The following is a 17,155-nucleotide window of genomic DNA, read 5'->3' on the forward strand; positions in this document are numbered from 1 at the left end:
TGCTGAGTGCGTGTGTAAGGTTTGGCTGTGAAAAGGCTGATTCCGTGCTCCCTTCATGTGGGATGGAAGGCAGCAATGGGAAAGATTCCCATGGTAACGAGTCGCAAGCGTCCATGGCATTGTTGCCAGTATTACTGTTAACAAGTTGGTTTTGCACACTGAATGAATAGTTATCTGCCACTGAGCTGCAGTCATATAATAGATACGTTGCTTATCATGAAAATAGCATTAAATGAAGGTTGAGTTACCTTGAGATTTTACCGATACACGATGAGGCATCCATGTTTGAAAGCTTTTTAGACTCTTTGGTATTTTTTATTGCCAAGTTGTATTCTGTATATCGAGAGCTCAGAAAAAAGCTTTGTCTTGCTCTTACAAGACAAAAAACATTACATTGTTTGACAAGTTCACAAATATGCTGCCAGAAGTGCATGATATGCCTTTTAAAGCTGAATTCATGTTTTCTGGAGTTAGTTGCAGTCCTGTCATGTTGTAGTTTGCGTGCATAACATTCAACATTGATCAGCTCTTGTGCACAGTTACTGACTCTGTCGGAGGCTATAAAAATTTGATAATGTTTACATGCAACAATAATGGCACTGGCCAAAATTGTTTGAGGATTACTTGCTTCGTGACTCATCCCCCCCTAAAATGTAACTGAAACACCACTTTTGCCAGATAACTTGGAAAGAAAGCCAGAAAGCACACAGCTGTGCCCCCTTGAACAGAAAGATTTCAGTGTCCCCAGGAAGTTATAACTGACCGGTTTCCTGTGCGTTTGGTGCAGAGACATTTTTGACAATATTCTGAAGCAGCCTGGTGTTGGTTGGGCTCACTCGCGATACATAGTATGCAGTATCAAGATGATATGACTGCGCTCTGTGTGGCTTTGTTCAAATTAGAAGCAGCCGATTGGACACCCATATTCATCCTACTACTTGTAGATAGCTGTAGGGATTTAATCAAGGAAGGGAAAGTTTTCATACTGTCTAAAAGCAATGTAGGTCTTACATACTCATAATAGTCGTTCAGTAATCTGCAGTACAGACTGTTTTACTGGCATTATCTCTATAGTCAAAATTAACTTGTATTGTTGGTGTTGATTTAAATGTGACCTCTGGTTGGACCATGTTTAATCAAAATAGTTTATTCAGTCATATTCTGTAGCTGCGCATTTTTGTCAAGCATTCCATTTGCTCTTACAGGTAAAATCACCAAATTTATCAGCTCAAGAATTATTAAACAGATCAACCCTTCTACTCTCAGTGCACCCTCAAAGCCAATTTTCACCAAAATACCAACATCTCACTGCACTGTCTCATCTGCATGAAACTACCGTCTCTTTTTGCCTCTCCTTTCACCTTTGTGCCATTCCTGCTGTGCTGGGTACAAAAAATACCAAAACAACATCCATTTCAAGGTCAGGGCAAGAGCCACTACATAGTGCTGCTCACACTAGTCTTTCCAATACCATGAAAATGGAGTCCAAGAAGTCTCCTCACAAACCAACCTTTGGTCTTTGGTTTTCTCTTACATTCACACCATTCACGTTTGCACTGTTTTTTCTCAAAGGAATTACCCTTCCTCTGTACACTTGGTACGTTCTCTCCTCTCGACTTGAATAATGGATGTTCCCCTTCAGACTGACACCACACCGAATCCCTGTTCTCCTCCTGTTCAGTGGTAGAGAACAGAACGGTCAAGGTAATACGAGCGGAGAGGTGCACCCTCTAGGTGGCATGACTGCAGCCTTGACTCGCACTATCATCTCATCCCCATCCCTCTACCTTTTGTTTTTATCATTTTTAGTGCCTACTCTCTCTGCAGTAGCCGACAAACATGCACACATACAGATATGCACATCGATACATGTGCACACACACATCAGACAGATGGTTGAAGCTCTGCTCTGACAAAGGCTAAAGCACAGGGCACCTCCACTCTTCAAAGTCCCTTCGTCTCTCCTCTCACTGCTTTTTCAAATGCCATCTGTACCCAGGCACACTAATGTTACTTAAAACAAGGACATTGCTTTTTTTTTTCTCACATAATTAGAAGACAGCAGGAAGAGGGTTTCTTTCTGCCTCTGCCACGTTGTAAATCTTTTGAAAAGGCAAGTCGAATCATTTGATACAGTTGGCACAATATAGCTAACAGGAAGCAAAATGGAGCATCGGAGTACCTGAAAACATTTCGCCACTTTCCTTATGTGTGCGTGCATCGTTGCATGTGTCTATATCTGCCTGTCTACAAGGATACGATGCACTAGATGCTGGAAACCGAAAAGAAAGTGTGTGTCTTTCATTAAACTGCAGCCAGGTTTCTCACCACTCTCCTCTCTTCTGGTCTCTCAGAGGAGCAGTCATTTCTCTCCGTCAGTCAGTCAGTGTTTGGGGAAATAATAGTGGGTTTTAGAGAAAGAGCGGCTTTGTTTGGGTAGGAGCAAGCAAGAATAGCTCTGTTTCCTTTCATCATCCTCCTTTTACCGTCACCTCCTAACATTCTCCTCTATCACCTTCTCTCCTTTTGTCCTTTCCTTCCTCACTCCTCGTTCTTTTTCATTCCCACTGTGCCCGTCCCCACCCCCAGCACTCGCTCTCCTTCTGCCCCCCCTCCAACCTCTCTCCCTCTGTTTCCCCCCTCCCCAGACTGAGGTAGCGTGTTATTAGTAAGGCAGCCAATGTGCCTGTCGGTGTGTGTTAGGGAGAGATAAGCACAGGTAGAGAGAGTTACATAAGCCTCCGTTGATTACTGTGGAGGAGAGGGAGAGCGGAAAAAGAGAGTGAGAAGAAGAAGAGAGAGAGGGAGTGAGAAAGACAGATTGCTGTACCTTAGTAAGTACATTGTGCTCTAATGTTGCCTGTATGGCTGGCTGGCCGTTGATAAGTAGGCAAGGCTTCTGGGGCTGGTTGAAAGGACAGTCATTAGGTTGGACTCCGTAGACTGGCAGCCTGCTTCATAGATTGCAAGTTAGTTTTTGTTATAATGTTTAGCAGGAGAAAAATAAACTCTTCTAAGGTTTAATATGTTAATAAGGCACAACAGCAGAAATAAAAGACTGCTAAATACACCTTGAGTGTGGATTAATTGTGCACATTTTTGCACATCATTAATTACCAGCCGTGACAGCGTCAGTTAATGATGTTTTCCACTTGTGAGTCTGTGTGTGTCATCATGGCAGAATGTGGTCCAGGAGACACCTATTTTAGCATGAACTACCTCAAATGCAGTTTTAAGTACTTTGAACTTTTGACTGATTGTTGTTAGCGTGTTAGTGTCACAACCAGGTTTAAAGTAGACCTAATGTGTTTTTTGTTTTTCTCCTTTACTTCAGTGTTTTATATACAGTTTGTTCTTGTGCATATAAAAGATCTTGAAAGTTGTAAAAGTCAAAGTCCGCACCAACAGAGGCTCCTCACCCCCACGGAAAAACACTGTCCCTGAAACGCCTCGTCAGTAGTCCCGCCTTTAATTCCGTGACTTCACACTACGTCACCATGTCACACATTTGCATAATTTATGCCTAGCCACTAGTTTGGCTCGTAAGAATTGATTTAGCACAGCTGCTATGTTGTTGTTAGCGGTGCTGGGTGCAGGCGTGCAGGTGTGCTGACCAATCAGACGACACTAGGTATTCAGGAGGGGGGGCCTTAATGAGACAGGAGCTAAAACAGAGCACTTCAGACAGAGGGGGAATGCAGAGCTGCAGCAGTGGACAGTATGAGGAAACTGATGTGTTTTTTGAGCATTAAAGCATGTGAACCAGTTCTGGTAGTAATCCAAACTAAAATTATGAATCTGAAAATGAGCATAATGGATCTACTTCATTTTTTTGTTCGAAGATGGGTGTGGTGTCATGTAATACTGTAGTCATCTCTACTGAGTAGTCATGGGTCAGAACGTGAACTTGTTGACTGCAAGACGCTTTTCTCTTAAATAAATACTAAATATCTGAATAATATTTAGAAGGACTTTCGTTTACTTTGAGTCAATTCTACATACATCATGCTGCTGCTACAAAAAACAATTCACTAAATATGTATTTATCTGCAACTGAAAATTACGCCAAACAAATGTATGTTTGCTCGTGCTTTAATTATGTTTGGGAAAAACTACAGTGTTAGCTGTTTTACAAAGTAACTTAAAATATAAATCTTAAATAAATAAATAAGTAGTAAATACACTGCAAACACAGTATATACATAAGCACAAATTATACACATCTCACTGGAGCACCCAGGATGGCATCCGGTCTCACCCACGCTATCTTGAAATGTTACAGTAGGAACATATGGGCTTAAGGTTGAGGATAGGTCTGAGGAAAGTCACACATTATTGAGAGTCTTAAGAACACATTGTTTCAGTCTTTTGTTGTTACAGGGTTTATTGTTGATAATAAGTATTTCAGACTGTGCCGACCTTACTCTTTAACAAACTAATGCTGGAAAACTAACAAAGATAAAAGAAGAGGCAGTACATAATCCTGCTTGTCTTCCAGTCATTTTGTATTATATCAGTGATTTGATCTGATGCGACAACCTCGGAACACGCTAATCATAAATACAGTTGTGGTATATTTGACAAGCTAATGTGATGTCTGGTAAACCTCATGACATAAAGATACATTCAGTATAAACAGCAATGTGAGGAAGTATGAAAATCAAAAGTCAATTTTTTTCAATTTCAAGTTTAACCTTTCTTATTCCACTGATATGTAATACCAATAATAGCTTCTCCCTCCCCCCAGGCTAATAAATATAAGGAATTGTGATTATGTATGTTCAGATACACACATTTTTACAATGTAGTAAAGAAAACCAAGCAAAAAGTCAGTGCTTTTTCTACTGCCTAATGCACACTTACATCTGCATTAGGTTCATATTTCACACCAGCATTAGATGTTTATCCTGCACATTGAGCAATCCCTCTTCTGTAGTTATACTGAATGGGTTTCTCAACACAACCGTCACTTGTGACTGAGGGCCTACTTCACTCTTCTGCATCTGAACCAAAGAACATCCATTTTATTTAAACCACCTGAACTCAATGTAGCTTATTCTTATTGTAGCTTGAATTCTTAAACAAGTGGATTGTGTTATACCCTAGGACTGCTCTAGTCTGCACTGGATACACTTGCGCGCGCGCACACACACACACACACACACATATTGTTAGAAAATAATATGTGTGATGAGGTCAACTGCCACCTGACCTGTTTCACCTCCTCACATTGCTATTGTACAGACTCAAGGACAAGAGTCCCTGGTGTGCACTTCAACAAACTCAAGTATACACACATAGTGATATCTCTCTCTCTCTCTTACACACACACACACACACACACACACACTCACATACACACACACACACATATAAACACTCTGAAATCGGTCACGGATGATCGCAAATGATCATGGACAAATCTACTCCTCTTTTCACACTTCATTCTCAGTAGCCTCTCTTCAAGTCATCACTTAAGATCTGTGTGTGTGTGTGTGTGTGTGTGTGTGTGTGTGTGTGTGTGTGTGTGTGTGTGTGTGTGTGTGTGTGTGTGTGTGTGTGTGTGTGTGTGTGTGTGAGTGTGTGCCATGCCTTCATCAGTATGCCAAGCATTTATCTAGGGGCCCTCCAGCCAGAACCAGCTCAGGAGCAGCTCAAGGCCAAACAAGTGTGAGGATTAAAGGACAAATACAGTCCTCTCTTCTGCTCTTTCGTCTGAGCAGAGGAAGTAAATGAGCAATGCTCACCTCTTCCTTAACTACCGCCGAGGTGCCCTTGAGCATGGCCCTACCCTTGCCTTCCAGCAGTAGTATGTCGTGCAATTGGGCAGACTCCAGTTATCAGTCATATTGGTTAAAATAAATGTATAAATGTCTTTTACCAATCACAGTTGACTCACTGACTGTAGCTCAAAACAACTCTCCCAAAAGACACAGCAGTGACCCCCATTTTACCTCACACACAGCACACGGATGACAACTATAGTAATAGATGAAGAAAAAACGCAGGAACAACAATGGTTGTTGTTTGCACTGTGTAGATCCCATTAGAATTGTTATTTTTCTGCTTCTGACAAGCTAATTAAAATGTACAGGTACAGGGTTGGCACAAGAGGAAGTAAAGAAGGGGAACATGTGAACGCCTGTCAGGGGAGAGGGAGCCAGAAAAAAAGAAAATAAAACAGAATAATTTACACTCAATAGGAGTTAATGAGATCATCGAACAGGCGGAGGGGAAATGCTGTTCATCATGTCCAAGTATCGCAAAGTGTGTGGGGTCAGTTAAGACTTTCCAATAAGACTGTTCCTTGTTGATGACACACAAAACTTAAAGTACTGGCCATCATTTTCAGCTTTTAGCATTTTTATGAAAAGGAGCAAATTGATTGAAATTATTTTCACATGAGTTTTTATGTCCTTGCTGCACCAAAAAGTTGTTTACTGCTGCAGGAGGACACTTATCACCACAGCTTAGAGTAAATTAGGTCCTTTTGCAATGTTGACAGCTAAGAAAAGGCTTCCAGTATTTGAAAGAGGCGAGAAAACTGCAGAGAAGTGCAAATGAGCTTCTTAGGTCCTCTAAGTAAGTGAAAAAAAGGTAAAACTACAGTGTTTGTGCTGTAAATTGTATTTCTAAAATCCGACTTCCAGACACATTTATGCAATAAATCATTTTTTAAATTCAGTTTTTTCTGAACAATGTTGTACAAAAAACAACAGCAAATTGGCATATAAGCTTCACCTGAAATTCTCTTGGGTCTATGTCCAACGCAGGACTTATAAGGAGACATTTTTCATCTGTGATTGGCTTTCAAAGAGCGGCTTCTTATTTTGCAGCTTCTCTTGAAAGTAAATAACCTTGTGCTGCCTGTGTCCTGGAGAGAAAAAGAGAACAAAAGGGGGAAGCGAGATGGTCAAGGTGCTTCTCAGAATAAGAATGCGGGGGAACGAGTACCATGAGACAAGCCAGCAGGAAGTATAAAAAAGAGATGGGGAGAGGGATGGCATGTACAAAAATGTGGAATAACAATAAGGAGGGTTTTTATGTGTGAGAAAGAGACTGCACACAATGATGCTCAAACACAAAATTCCCCTCTTTCTCACTGCCTCTCTTTTATTCAGTCTCAGTCACACAGACATGCCTGTGTGCACACACAGTATTATGTAAATAGTCTCTTCAGCAGAGTGCTGCTGTCACTGAGCGAGCATCCTCTGGGCCATCTAGGCAGCCTCATTAAAACAAGGCACAGCATCCATTAATAGATACCAGTGCACGCGTATACACACACACGTATACATATATATACAGTCAGTAACGCACACAGAGCATTCACAGACACCAATAAAGGACCTCCCAGGAAGCACATCTCTAAATGTTTCTCTCAGGTGGCAGTCAAAAAATATCTCCAAGGAAACGGCTCAAATGTCACTGAGAACAATGCGTGAAGAGTGTGTGTATGGCTGACTGTGACTGGAGCATAGCATGAAGGAAGAATGGACTGATAGGCTTTAAACAGACACAGAGCCAAAGCCACTTCACAGCACTAGTCTACGGCTGGTGTGTGTCTGTGTAGTAATGTCATGCTATTTATCTCTGTCTTTCTTTAAACCTACTCTAAATCCTTTTGTTTAATGCAGCACATCAGGTTTCAGTTTCAAAGGGAGGTGGGATGGATGGTCTTGTTGAACTCTCTCTTGATTCTAACTGATTAAAAATAACAATCAAAGATGGGCGTAAATGGGCATCAAAAAGTATCTCACAATTAAGGATTATAGATACTTGCATTTCAAATATATCAAAATAAAATACAACATACTGATATGTGAAAATGTATTTAATACAAATATATGTCATTTGTAATTTAAAAAATACAAAAAGACACTCTATACAAACTGGGATGGATTTTGTTGAGCCAGTTGTTGAAAAGGGACAGACAGGAGTTCCACTTAAAAATGAAGTCATTATTTTTGTTATTTAGTTTATCATTCAAGTAATTTGATGTTTACTTTATCTGTTTGCATCAAACATAGGTCATATCAGTGGTTAAAATAGTTTTCTAATTGAAAAACATCCAACATGTTTCATACATCATTAGTTATTAATTAATAATCGAATGTTAAGGCAGCTGACTATCAGTTAAAGAAATTGCAACAACAAAAGCAGAAAGACTACTTGGGAAAAAGATGTTTGATGTTGTTGGAGTGGGAAAGGACAAAAATTAGCCGACCACATACTATGAATGTATTGATCGTAGCTGTTCCCTCTAAACCCTGTAAAGTAAAAGGGGCCTGTGTTTGTTTGTGATCTGCTGGCCCCGCAGGTGGCTCCCGAGGTGTGGGCTTCATCCGCTTTGATAAGAGGATAGAGGCTGAGGAGGCCATCAAGGGCCTGAACGGACAGAAGCCATCGGGTGCCGCCGAGCCCATCACGGTCAAGTTCGCCAACAACCCCAGCCAGAAGACCAGCCAAGCTCTTCTGTCACAACTCTACCAGTCCCCCAACCGTCGATATCCAGGCCCCCTCCACCACCAGGCTCAGAGGTTCAGGTGAGTGCTGGGGCGAGGCATGGAGATGGTCAGAGAAGAAAGTGGGAAAGGGTTCAGGTAGTGTTGTCACAGCATTTATATTGGGTACATGTATGTGATTTTAAAGGTGCATAATTAATGCAGAGTTTCCCAACCTAGGGAGCCGACCAAGTGTAAGATCTACTGATATTTAGCAATAGTCAGTGAAGCTCATGAGGATTGTTGTATTTTAAGCCAAGTGCCTAAAAACATTTCTCAGACACAAATTTAAAGCAATGGCCATAGCAGCTGTAGCATTGTGACATTAACCGGGAGACTTGTAATGGGAATTCAGAATGGGAAATATACTTCCCAGAACCAGCGGCTCCTCATGCTTCCCGGCTCGATTTCAGAGACTTTATGATGTAACAAAATGAAACTCAAAGTGCCGTTGACATAAAAAAGTAGATTGGGGTCAAGGTGGCCATCTGCTCAAAAGGTTGGGAATCTCCAGGCTAATGTGTTTGAGTTAGTGGAAAGGAAGTTATATGTATATGTCGTTATCATTTTACACCTTGAATTCTGAAACTAGTATGTTTTCTAATGTGGTACGATTGATATTGTGCTTAACCATTGAAAAACCAGTGTGTTTGGGAACAATAAATGACAAACAGGATTCCTATTTTATATGTGGATATGACAGATTTATAATGTCTATATCAGTCTTAAACTCAATTTTATTCTTGGTTTATGTGACCATAAACACATCTGTTCTAAACAACAGACCTGATTTGGAAAACATTTGCACCAAATGCAATTTACACTGTTCGAACAGGGGATGTAACGCCTACGCATTGAGAGCATGACTCATAGACACGTCTGTGTTATCAACAATGATGCAACTTTTTTTCCTGTGAACATTTATTCCAGCAAATACGTCCCCCTTTTGAACAACAGCTGTGAGTTCTGCACCTGGTGCAGGTGTCAATAAAACAGGCCCTGTGAGTGCTCTGTGTGGGTCCACCCAGATCAGAGAGGAACTGTTCATAAGAGACTGTGGGGTTCTGTCGTTCACAACTACGTATTTCCCCTCATTTCATCATGCTGCCATTGAGCCAACACTTCCCAGAATTTTCCCTCTGAGGCCTGGGCAAAAACATGGATTTGGATAAAAATTTTATAAATACTTATCAAACAAAAGAGATGCCAATAGAAGCCAGGATTCTGCATTATAAGGTCAGATTGATGCAATGAACCATAATGTTGGAGTGCATCTCTGTAGTTTGACTCACTTTAAATGCATTGCAGATATAAATATACATTTGCTTGACTTGCAAGACATAAGCTACTGTCTAAAATACTGTATAAGTCCCTGCAATAGAAGCTGCAGTTATTTAAGTGCAACTAATGTCTTAGCAAATTAAAGTGAAAAATGCCCAAATTAATTTAAGGGAAGAAAAGAAAAAGAAAAAGCTTTTTGCCCAGGTCAGCAAGCTATCACTGACATCATATACAGTAATGGCTAACATACTGTATATATGGCATCCGACCTGGTCATTTCCTGTCACTCACTAATGACACAAACAATCCTTTCTTAAATTTAAATACCATACCCACAGATGGTTAGGTCTTCGAGGTCACCTCACCCACAAAAAACATGGTAGAAACAGGTGATCATATCACATTATGCTCCATCATCCAATCCAACAAGAATGTTTCAGAATTGGATACAGAACATGTGCTTATACAATTTCCTCTCTCTTTCAATAACACTAAGCCGGTCGTGCTGTTTACTTACCATCAAAGTCAGAGCTTGGAAGGTATTTTTCTTCTGGAGCGGCTTCCCCGGTGTGACACCTGAGCGATGTAGCGTGGCTGTGTGTCTGTGATACGCCAAGCCAATTTACAGGCTCTGCAGGAGAGCTGTCGCTTCTCATCACAACTCACAACCACAGGACACTTCCTCACTGTGTCCCTGTGCTCCTGCTCTCTGCTCCCGAGCCCTCCTCTAAAACCTCAACACTTTAGAAGTTAGAAATGAGCTCGATCTGCCCCCTTTCCCTTTTTTTTAAAAAAAAGTCTTTTAGGGATAACCATGCATGATATTACACAGTATTCAGTCATATCTGATCTATTGTTTGTTCTCTTTATCTGATGAAAAGACTAGATAAAAAGTAAAGATATACTATGTTATGGTATGTTTCAAAGTTAAATACATGTAATAAACTAAAAATAATGAAGCAAAAGAGATGTACTTAGTCTGAAACAAAATGAAATGTAAATAAGTGCTGAAAATAAAATCCATTAGTGATTGTCCTGCTTGTTTAACACACTTAGCAAGTTTGTGCTGCTGCTTATACATAAAGTTAAAAAAAAAAAATAGTCCAAGCAAAATACAGAACAATCCTGCTGCAGTTATAATTACATGTATACTGCATGACTTAATCACGTGTGCCTGCTGTAACACAACTTATTGTACAACGTGCTTGTATGGATCCTCTCCAAGACTGCAAACATAATCGACTCAAGCACAATACAGCTAGGCCTAGATCCCGGCTCGTTTCCGATCCTCTGTCGTTAACTAATGGTACTAATTAGCAAATTAGCCCTATTATATCGAGGGCAGGAGCCAATTTTAATTGAAAAGATTTTTTGTTTCAAAAAAGAAAAGACAAAAACGCCCATTCCTCCATTAACATGTATTGAGAGAAAGCACAAAAGCCCTATTGTTTATATCGAGCTTGGAGAGGCAGTGTGAAAAGCTGGTGAGCGTGCATCAGTGTGCATTCGTACATGTGTATGTGAGAGAGAGAAAGAGAGAGAGTGAGAGTGTTTGCAGCAGGTTGTTTTGTTGTGGCCCAACGGCCCGGCGGCCAGCAGATGTCTTCGTGCTCCGCGGGCCTGGAGCGCCTCTCCTCAGAGCATCCTTTCCAATTGACTCATTTACCCACAAAGCAGCCTGCTTGTTCCCTCCCCACATAATGGGCTAATTACTGCTTTAATGACTCCGTATATCCTTTCCTCTGCTTTTTTTTCTTTGTTTTAGGGCTGCTTCCAGACTTTTTATACAGCGAAGAGCACTATAATGCAAACACACTTTGAACCCAGATAATAAGTCAGCCTACAAAGTACTCAAAACGTTTATGTAAAATGTAAAATGGTGATGTTAATTAACTCAGCTGTGGGGATTTCAACGTGAGTGCTTATCGCGACATGACTTCTTTTAAACATTTGAATGCATCTTTAATTTAAATTAAAAAAACATCAGCATGAGCGACTTATGAGCCAGTATTAAAATAATATTTTAAAACACAACTTATTACCGAGCTCCTCAGTATCTATAAGGTACTTAACTACAATTACCTGGCATCCTGGTGTTAAATTGTCCCTGATTAGTAGACTGCTGATCTGTTGTCTCTAACATGCAATATAAATTTAATTAAAAAATCATCAATATAATTTGTATTGTGATTATTATTATTATTAAATAAGTCATTTATTACAAGCCTTTAAAACCTAATTGCTTTCTTAATTGCAATCAAATGATAGTGAAGTTGTGCAGTAAGAAAACAATAATGTGAATGAATGGTTACCTGGATTCTTTTGTGATGAAAACAATGCTTACTTGAAGGTTTTGTGAAGCAGTTTTGTTGCAAGAAAGCAAACGCTTGTTGACTGAAAGAGAAAAGGAGAAACAACCCTGATAGTCGAGTCAAAGTCAGAGAGTTTGTAGTGTTTTCAAGAGGAACGAGGCGTCACTGGCCAGCTGTTGCTCAATAAGCCGTGACCCCTGTCCATTAGGCCAGAGGAGTTAATAAGACATGAGACAGGCCAGACCCAAGTGAGGAATGAAGGTCATTGAGTCACCAAGCAGACTGCATCTATCCAAGAGGGCCAGCGTTTCATACTGCCAACAGACACACACACACGCACACTTACACACAAACTGCAGTTTACCCTGGCTGACTGCAATGGCTGTAGCTCACGGGGCTCATCTTATTATGAAACCAGAACATTTCCCAAAAACTAACCCTTTTAGACAGAGGACACCCTCTGACTAACACTCAGCCATTCCACCTGACCTGTTAGCACTTAACAGGTTGACCCCAAGCCACAAAGACAGACATTCACAATTTCATGGCTAGTTTAATGTTCAGTTGTGTGTTTTTTGTTGGTCCAACTCATAGAGAACATACTCAATCATCATCACCTCTCCACTCACCATTATTCAAATGCCAAACCATTACACTGACAGAACTCTGGATCATTTTTTTTCCTGTCATCTCAGGTGTTCTCTCAATTGAGACAACACAAATTAAAGACCATAGTTTATTTTAAAAAATCTTCTTCAAGTGAAACATCAATGTGGCAGTATGAATTGTATGGATACCCACATGCAATTTCCTGCACGTAAAACCAGTCATTTGCGTAGCACTATGGCAAGACTAGCATCCTCGTATGCTCCCGCCCTGCTGCCATTCGTGCTCCGTATGTGTCTGTAATCCTGAACTGTGACCTGTAGACTTGTATAACAATTAAACGGCTGCACCTACAGTAATGTCAATGTGCCTGCACCACTCTGCTCCGACATTAGCTAGTGCAGGGCTATGAAGGAGCACAGTGGCCGACCGAGCAAGTGCCGACCAAAAAGATGGTACTGTAGCTTCATTAACTGATGATAGCATTTAGTGGTGGGGCTCCTCAGTGTAATGGGCCAACTATAGATGGGTTTGTTTGTTCTTGAGTGAGGAGGACCATGCAGTTCCTACAGGGACTTAACATTAGTTCCATTGAGTGAGTCGACCATCTGCCCACCATTAACCCCAGAACCCTCCTTCTCTTTACAGGCTGGACAATTTGCTTAATATGGCCTATGGCGTAAAGAGGTAATTAAAAACTTCACCCAATGCCAGATGTCCATGTTGACTCAATGATTTTTCAATATCCTTTTCTTCTGTTCTTTCCTTTAGTTTATGTTTCCTTGTATTTTTGCAGTCACTTTGCGTTTGACAATTCGTTCAAGGTCAACTGCATCTTTGGTTCTTTGATTTGTTTGGTTTTTTCCTCGTAAGCTTGAGTTGGTTTTCAAACCCTACCAACCAGTTAAGGTGTGTGAAAAAAAACAAAAAACAGAAAACAATCAGTCTTTGTTTTCAGTGGTGATGAATTTGCTTTGTTTTGATTATGACAAGTGCTGGTGTTGTTTGGATTGTTTTGGGTTGTTTCTGTGTACTGAATGGATTTTGTTCTCTGGTGTAAAACTCCTAATTTCTAGGTGTGTTTTTTTCTACCGGATTCAGGTTCTCCGGCCTTGTCGATCTGCAGCTGTAGCTTGGGAACAGCAAATTTTGATTCTGACTTTGATTTTATAGCTATATCCCTCACACTTTTAGATAAAACCATGGTACGCCCACAATTAGCTATGTAACAAATCCTTTATGTGATAAATTTACATTTGTGCAGTGGAAGCCATAACAAAATGATACATTGCCTTCATTTCTTGGCAGTACTAGCTGAGATTAGGTAGTGTTGAGCAAGGACATTGGATGAGGCTGGATGAACCTGGATCCCTGCTGGAAACAGGAAATGCTGTTTCACTGCAGACAGCTCCAGCTTTGCTCGGCACTGCTCTGCTCGAATTCCTTCCTTTCGCCTCCATGTTTCATTTTGCTTTCTCGCTACCATAGGTGTTACATAACCTCGAGCAGCAGCCACTGTTGTGATAGATGTTTTATGTGCTGACGGTGGCATCTTGCATGTTGCAAGTACAGAGGACATCATCTGAAGTCATCTTAGCAACTCAGAGAGGAAGTTTTAGCTCGAGAGAAACGGACACTTAGCTCAGTGCCCTCACTCTGAGTCTTTACATCATTTTCGAAAGGTGAATTAGTGTCTATTTTAGCCATCCTTATTACATCAAGTATCAAGTTAGAAGTGCTTTTCCCTGATCTGAGGTAATTATTTGAGAGGAAACAGAAGAACGATGTTGAGAGCTGGAGATGGTTGGCTTTAGAGAGGACAGAATAGATATCTGGTCAGCTACACTGTTGCTATGCAACCCCTGGTCTCGTCTGTAACACTGGTTACTGTTTGGTCCCGCTCTGATGGGTACGCTTGCAAGCACGTCTACATGCATGCACACAGTAACACACATGCACATACAGGCACACTCATCCTCACAGCGGCAGTGGTAGCTAGCCTCCAAAACCGTCACACTCCTGACACAAACCTCAGCTTTTGCATACAAATCACCACCAAGTTGTTGTTTTTTTTCAAGCTCAGCAGGAGAGGCCTTAAGGCAGCAGAGCGTGTCAGACAAGGCCTCGACGCGATGAGGCCCGTTACGATTCCGCTTCCTTAATGCTGGGGAAAATATTATATCGTCTCAACAAGACATTGAGGCCATGTAGAGATATGAGTCAAAGGATTTGGAGCCTATTATAATACAGTTTGCTGCTGCAGCCACCCCATGGTGATCAGAAAAATTCCTTTGTATCTCAATCATAAACATTTATAGTAGTACTTCATCTTGTCTTAATCTTACAGATAGATATATAGTAATATGATCTGTTTATCTTGTATTAGTACAGCACATTCAATCAAAAAAGTCTAATCAGTGCAGAGAGCCCTCACCGCTGATAAGCTGACCCTCCGAGGCACTTGTATTAGCGTCCACAGCAACCACAATGGCCAGCAGCAAACCCTGCATGACCAAAGTCATGCAGGAAGGTCGTAGTGATTGCCGGCCATGTATAGTCGCTGGAGAGAGACGGGTGGGGGCCCTGAGCAGCAAGCAGTGCTATCGATCAGTGCCACGAGCTGGAATAGAACAGAATAGAACACCCTGCAGACTGCGGGAGGAGTGGGAGGAATACACTTTGTACCTTAATGCCAGTGGGCTGTAAAGTGCTTCCATTTTCCATTTAGTTTGCTCCCTCTTCCCTCCCTCCCTTTCCTTAAGAAAGCAGCCTACTCAGAGACAGCTGCAGCAAAGCGGAAATCTCAATTAAAGCACACCCAATAATGCCTATAGTCGTTTCTTGGAGAGAGGTGGCATAAGAAATGAACCTTTTTGTCTCATTTACCTTTTATTTAAAAGTGGGGATATTTTTTTCCTCCGTTCCCTTTCCTTTGAGCGGAAAGGCAATTAAGTGAAGTCAACTGAGGATTCAAATCTCTTGCATCACAAGAAAAAGGAGAAGATTATGAGGCGAATGAGAACAGATTTAGCAGGCTGGTGCATGATCTTTGATGGATTTCTAGCAACGGTTTAATTCAACAACTTCCTGCAATTTAGCTCCTAAAGGAGGCACTCAAGGACACAAAGAGAGAACCTTCGTCTGCATCTCCTTCAGCAGAATATAGCCCAGCACGCAGCGCTGTCGTCACTCCTGACAGGAGGCCTTTCAGAAGTGAGGAGCTCAGGGAGAATCTAGTCATAGCTCTGCAGAGGCGCACAAAGTCATGCATTTAGACGTAGACATGCATACATGCATCATCATTAGACCGTCGAACTGTAAGCATTTAACAGATTAAGTTTTATTATGTTATTTAATATGGCTGTAGACAGTAGTGTATCATTCAGGTGAGCATCATGGCAAGCTTTCAGATTTGGAAGGAGGATTCTGTTTGAAAATTTGGCACTCAAAACCAAGATGGAGATAGGTTTTTCACCGGTTTATGGCCATTTCATGCACAATAGATGCAGACATTGAGTTTCACCATATGCCTTCATCTGGTCAATTAAAACACTCTTCTCTCCCTCCCCTTCTTTCTCCTCTCCCTCCATCTGCCTCTCCTCTCAGGTTCTCCCCAATCACCATCGACAGCATGACCAGCCTGGTCGGCATGAACATCCCCGGGCACACGGGCACTGGCTGGTGCATCTTCGTGTACAACCTGTCCCCAGATTCGGATGAGAGCGTGCTCTGGCAGCTGTTCGGGCCCTTTGGCGCGGTCAACAACGTCAAGGTGATCCGTGACTTCAACACCAACAAGTGCAAAGGCTTCGGCTTCGTCACCATGACGAATTACGACGAGGCGGCCATGGCCATCGCCAGTCTCAACGGCTACAGGTTGGGCGACCGTGTCTTGCAAGTCTCCTTCAAGACTAACAAGACACACAAGTCCTGAACTTTAACACGTAGAAGCAGTTGCCCCGCGACTTTGTCTGCTCCAAAATTGCCCCCAACCTCCCTCCCTCCCCTCCACCTCCACCCGTCCCTTAGCCCCTTCAGTCACTACCACTACCACCCTACTACAGCCATCCAACGCAGCAAACTCCAACCGGAACACAAAGCAACCGACAAACCATCAAACAAATTGAACTAGAAATGGCTTATATTATAACTTTGGACCTATAAGCCAATGTTGCCTAAGTATTACAAAAATGAAATGATGAAAATGTTCATGAGTTTTTGGAAGCTCCTGTGATAATGCAGGCTTCTCTTTGTTGTATATTCTTTCTGTTTGTTGTGGTTGTTCAAATGATTTTTCTCTTCTGTGTAAACAGTAGCAAATCCCTGTATCCCCTTATTTCAGAGAAGAGAATGTCCTTTTTAGATTGAAACCTTTTCTCTGTCTTGATTCAGGATTTGTTTTTCTTTTGTAAATCCGGATCCACTGTCGTTAGTATTATATACCTCCCTGTC

At 41.5% G+C, this 17,155-nt stretch overlaps 1 protein-coding gene across 1 annotated transcript in view; it reads left to right on the top strand.

Annotated features, from left to right (window-relative positions):
* The window catches only part of elavl4 (ELAV like neuron-specific RNA binding protein 4), a 76,001-nt gene extending 59,364 nt beyond the window's left edge, over positions 1–16,637 (top strand). The window contains 3 exon segments of the mRNA XM_073476706.1: positions 8,285–8,546; positions 13,352–13,390; positions 16,310–16,637. Coding sequence (XP_073332807.1) covers positions 8,285–8,546; positions 13,352–13,390; positions 16,310–16,637 — 629 coding nt within the window.
* Positions 16,638–17,155: the final 518 nt, after the last annotated feature.

Source organism: Pagrus major, chromosome 11 (genome assembly GCF_040436345.1).
Source record: "Pagrus major chromosome 11, Pma_NU_1.0".
Taxonomy (NCBI): domain Eukaryota; kingdom Metazoa; phylum Chordata; class Actinopteri; order Spariformes; family Sparidae; genus Pagrus; species Pagrus major.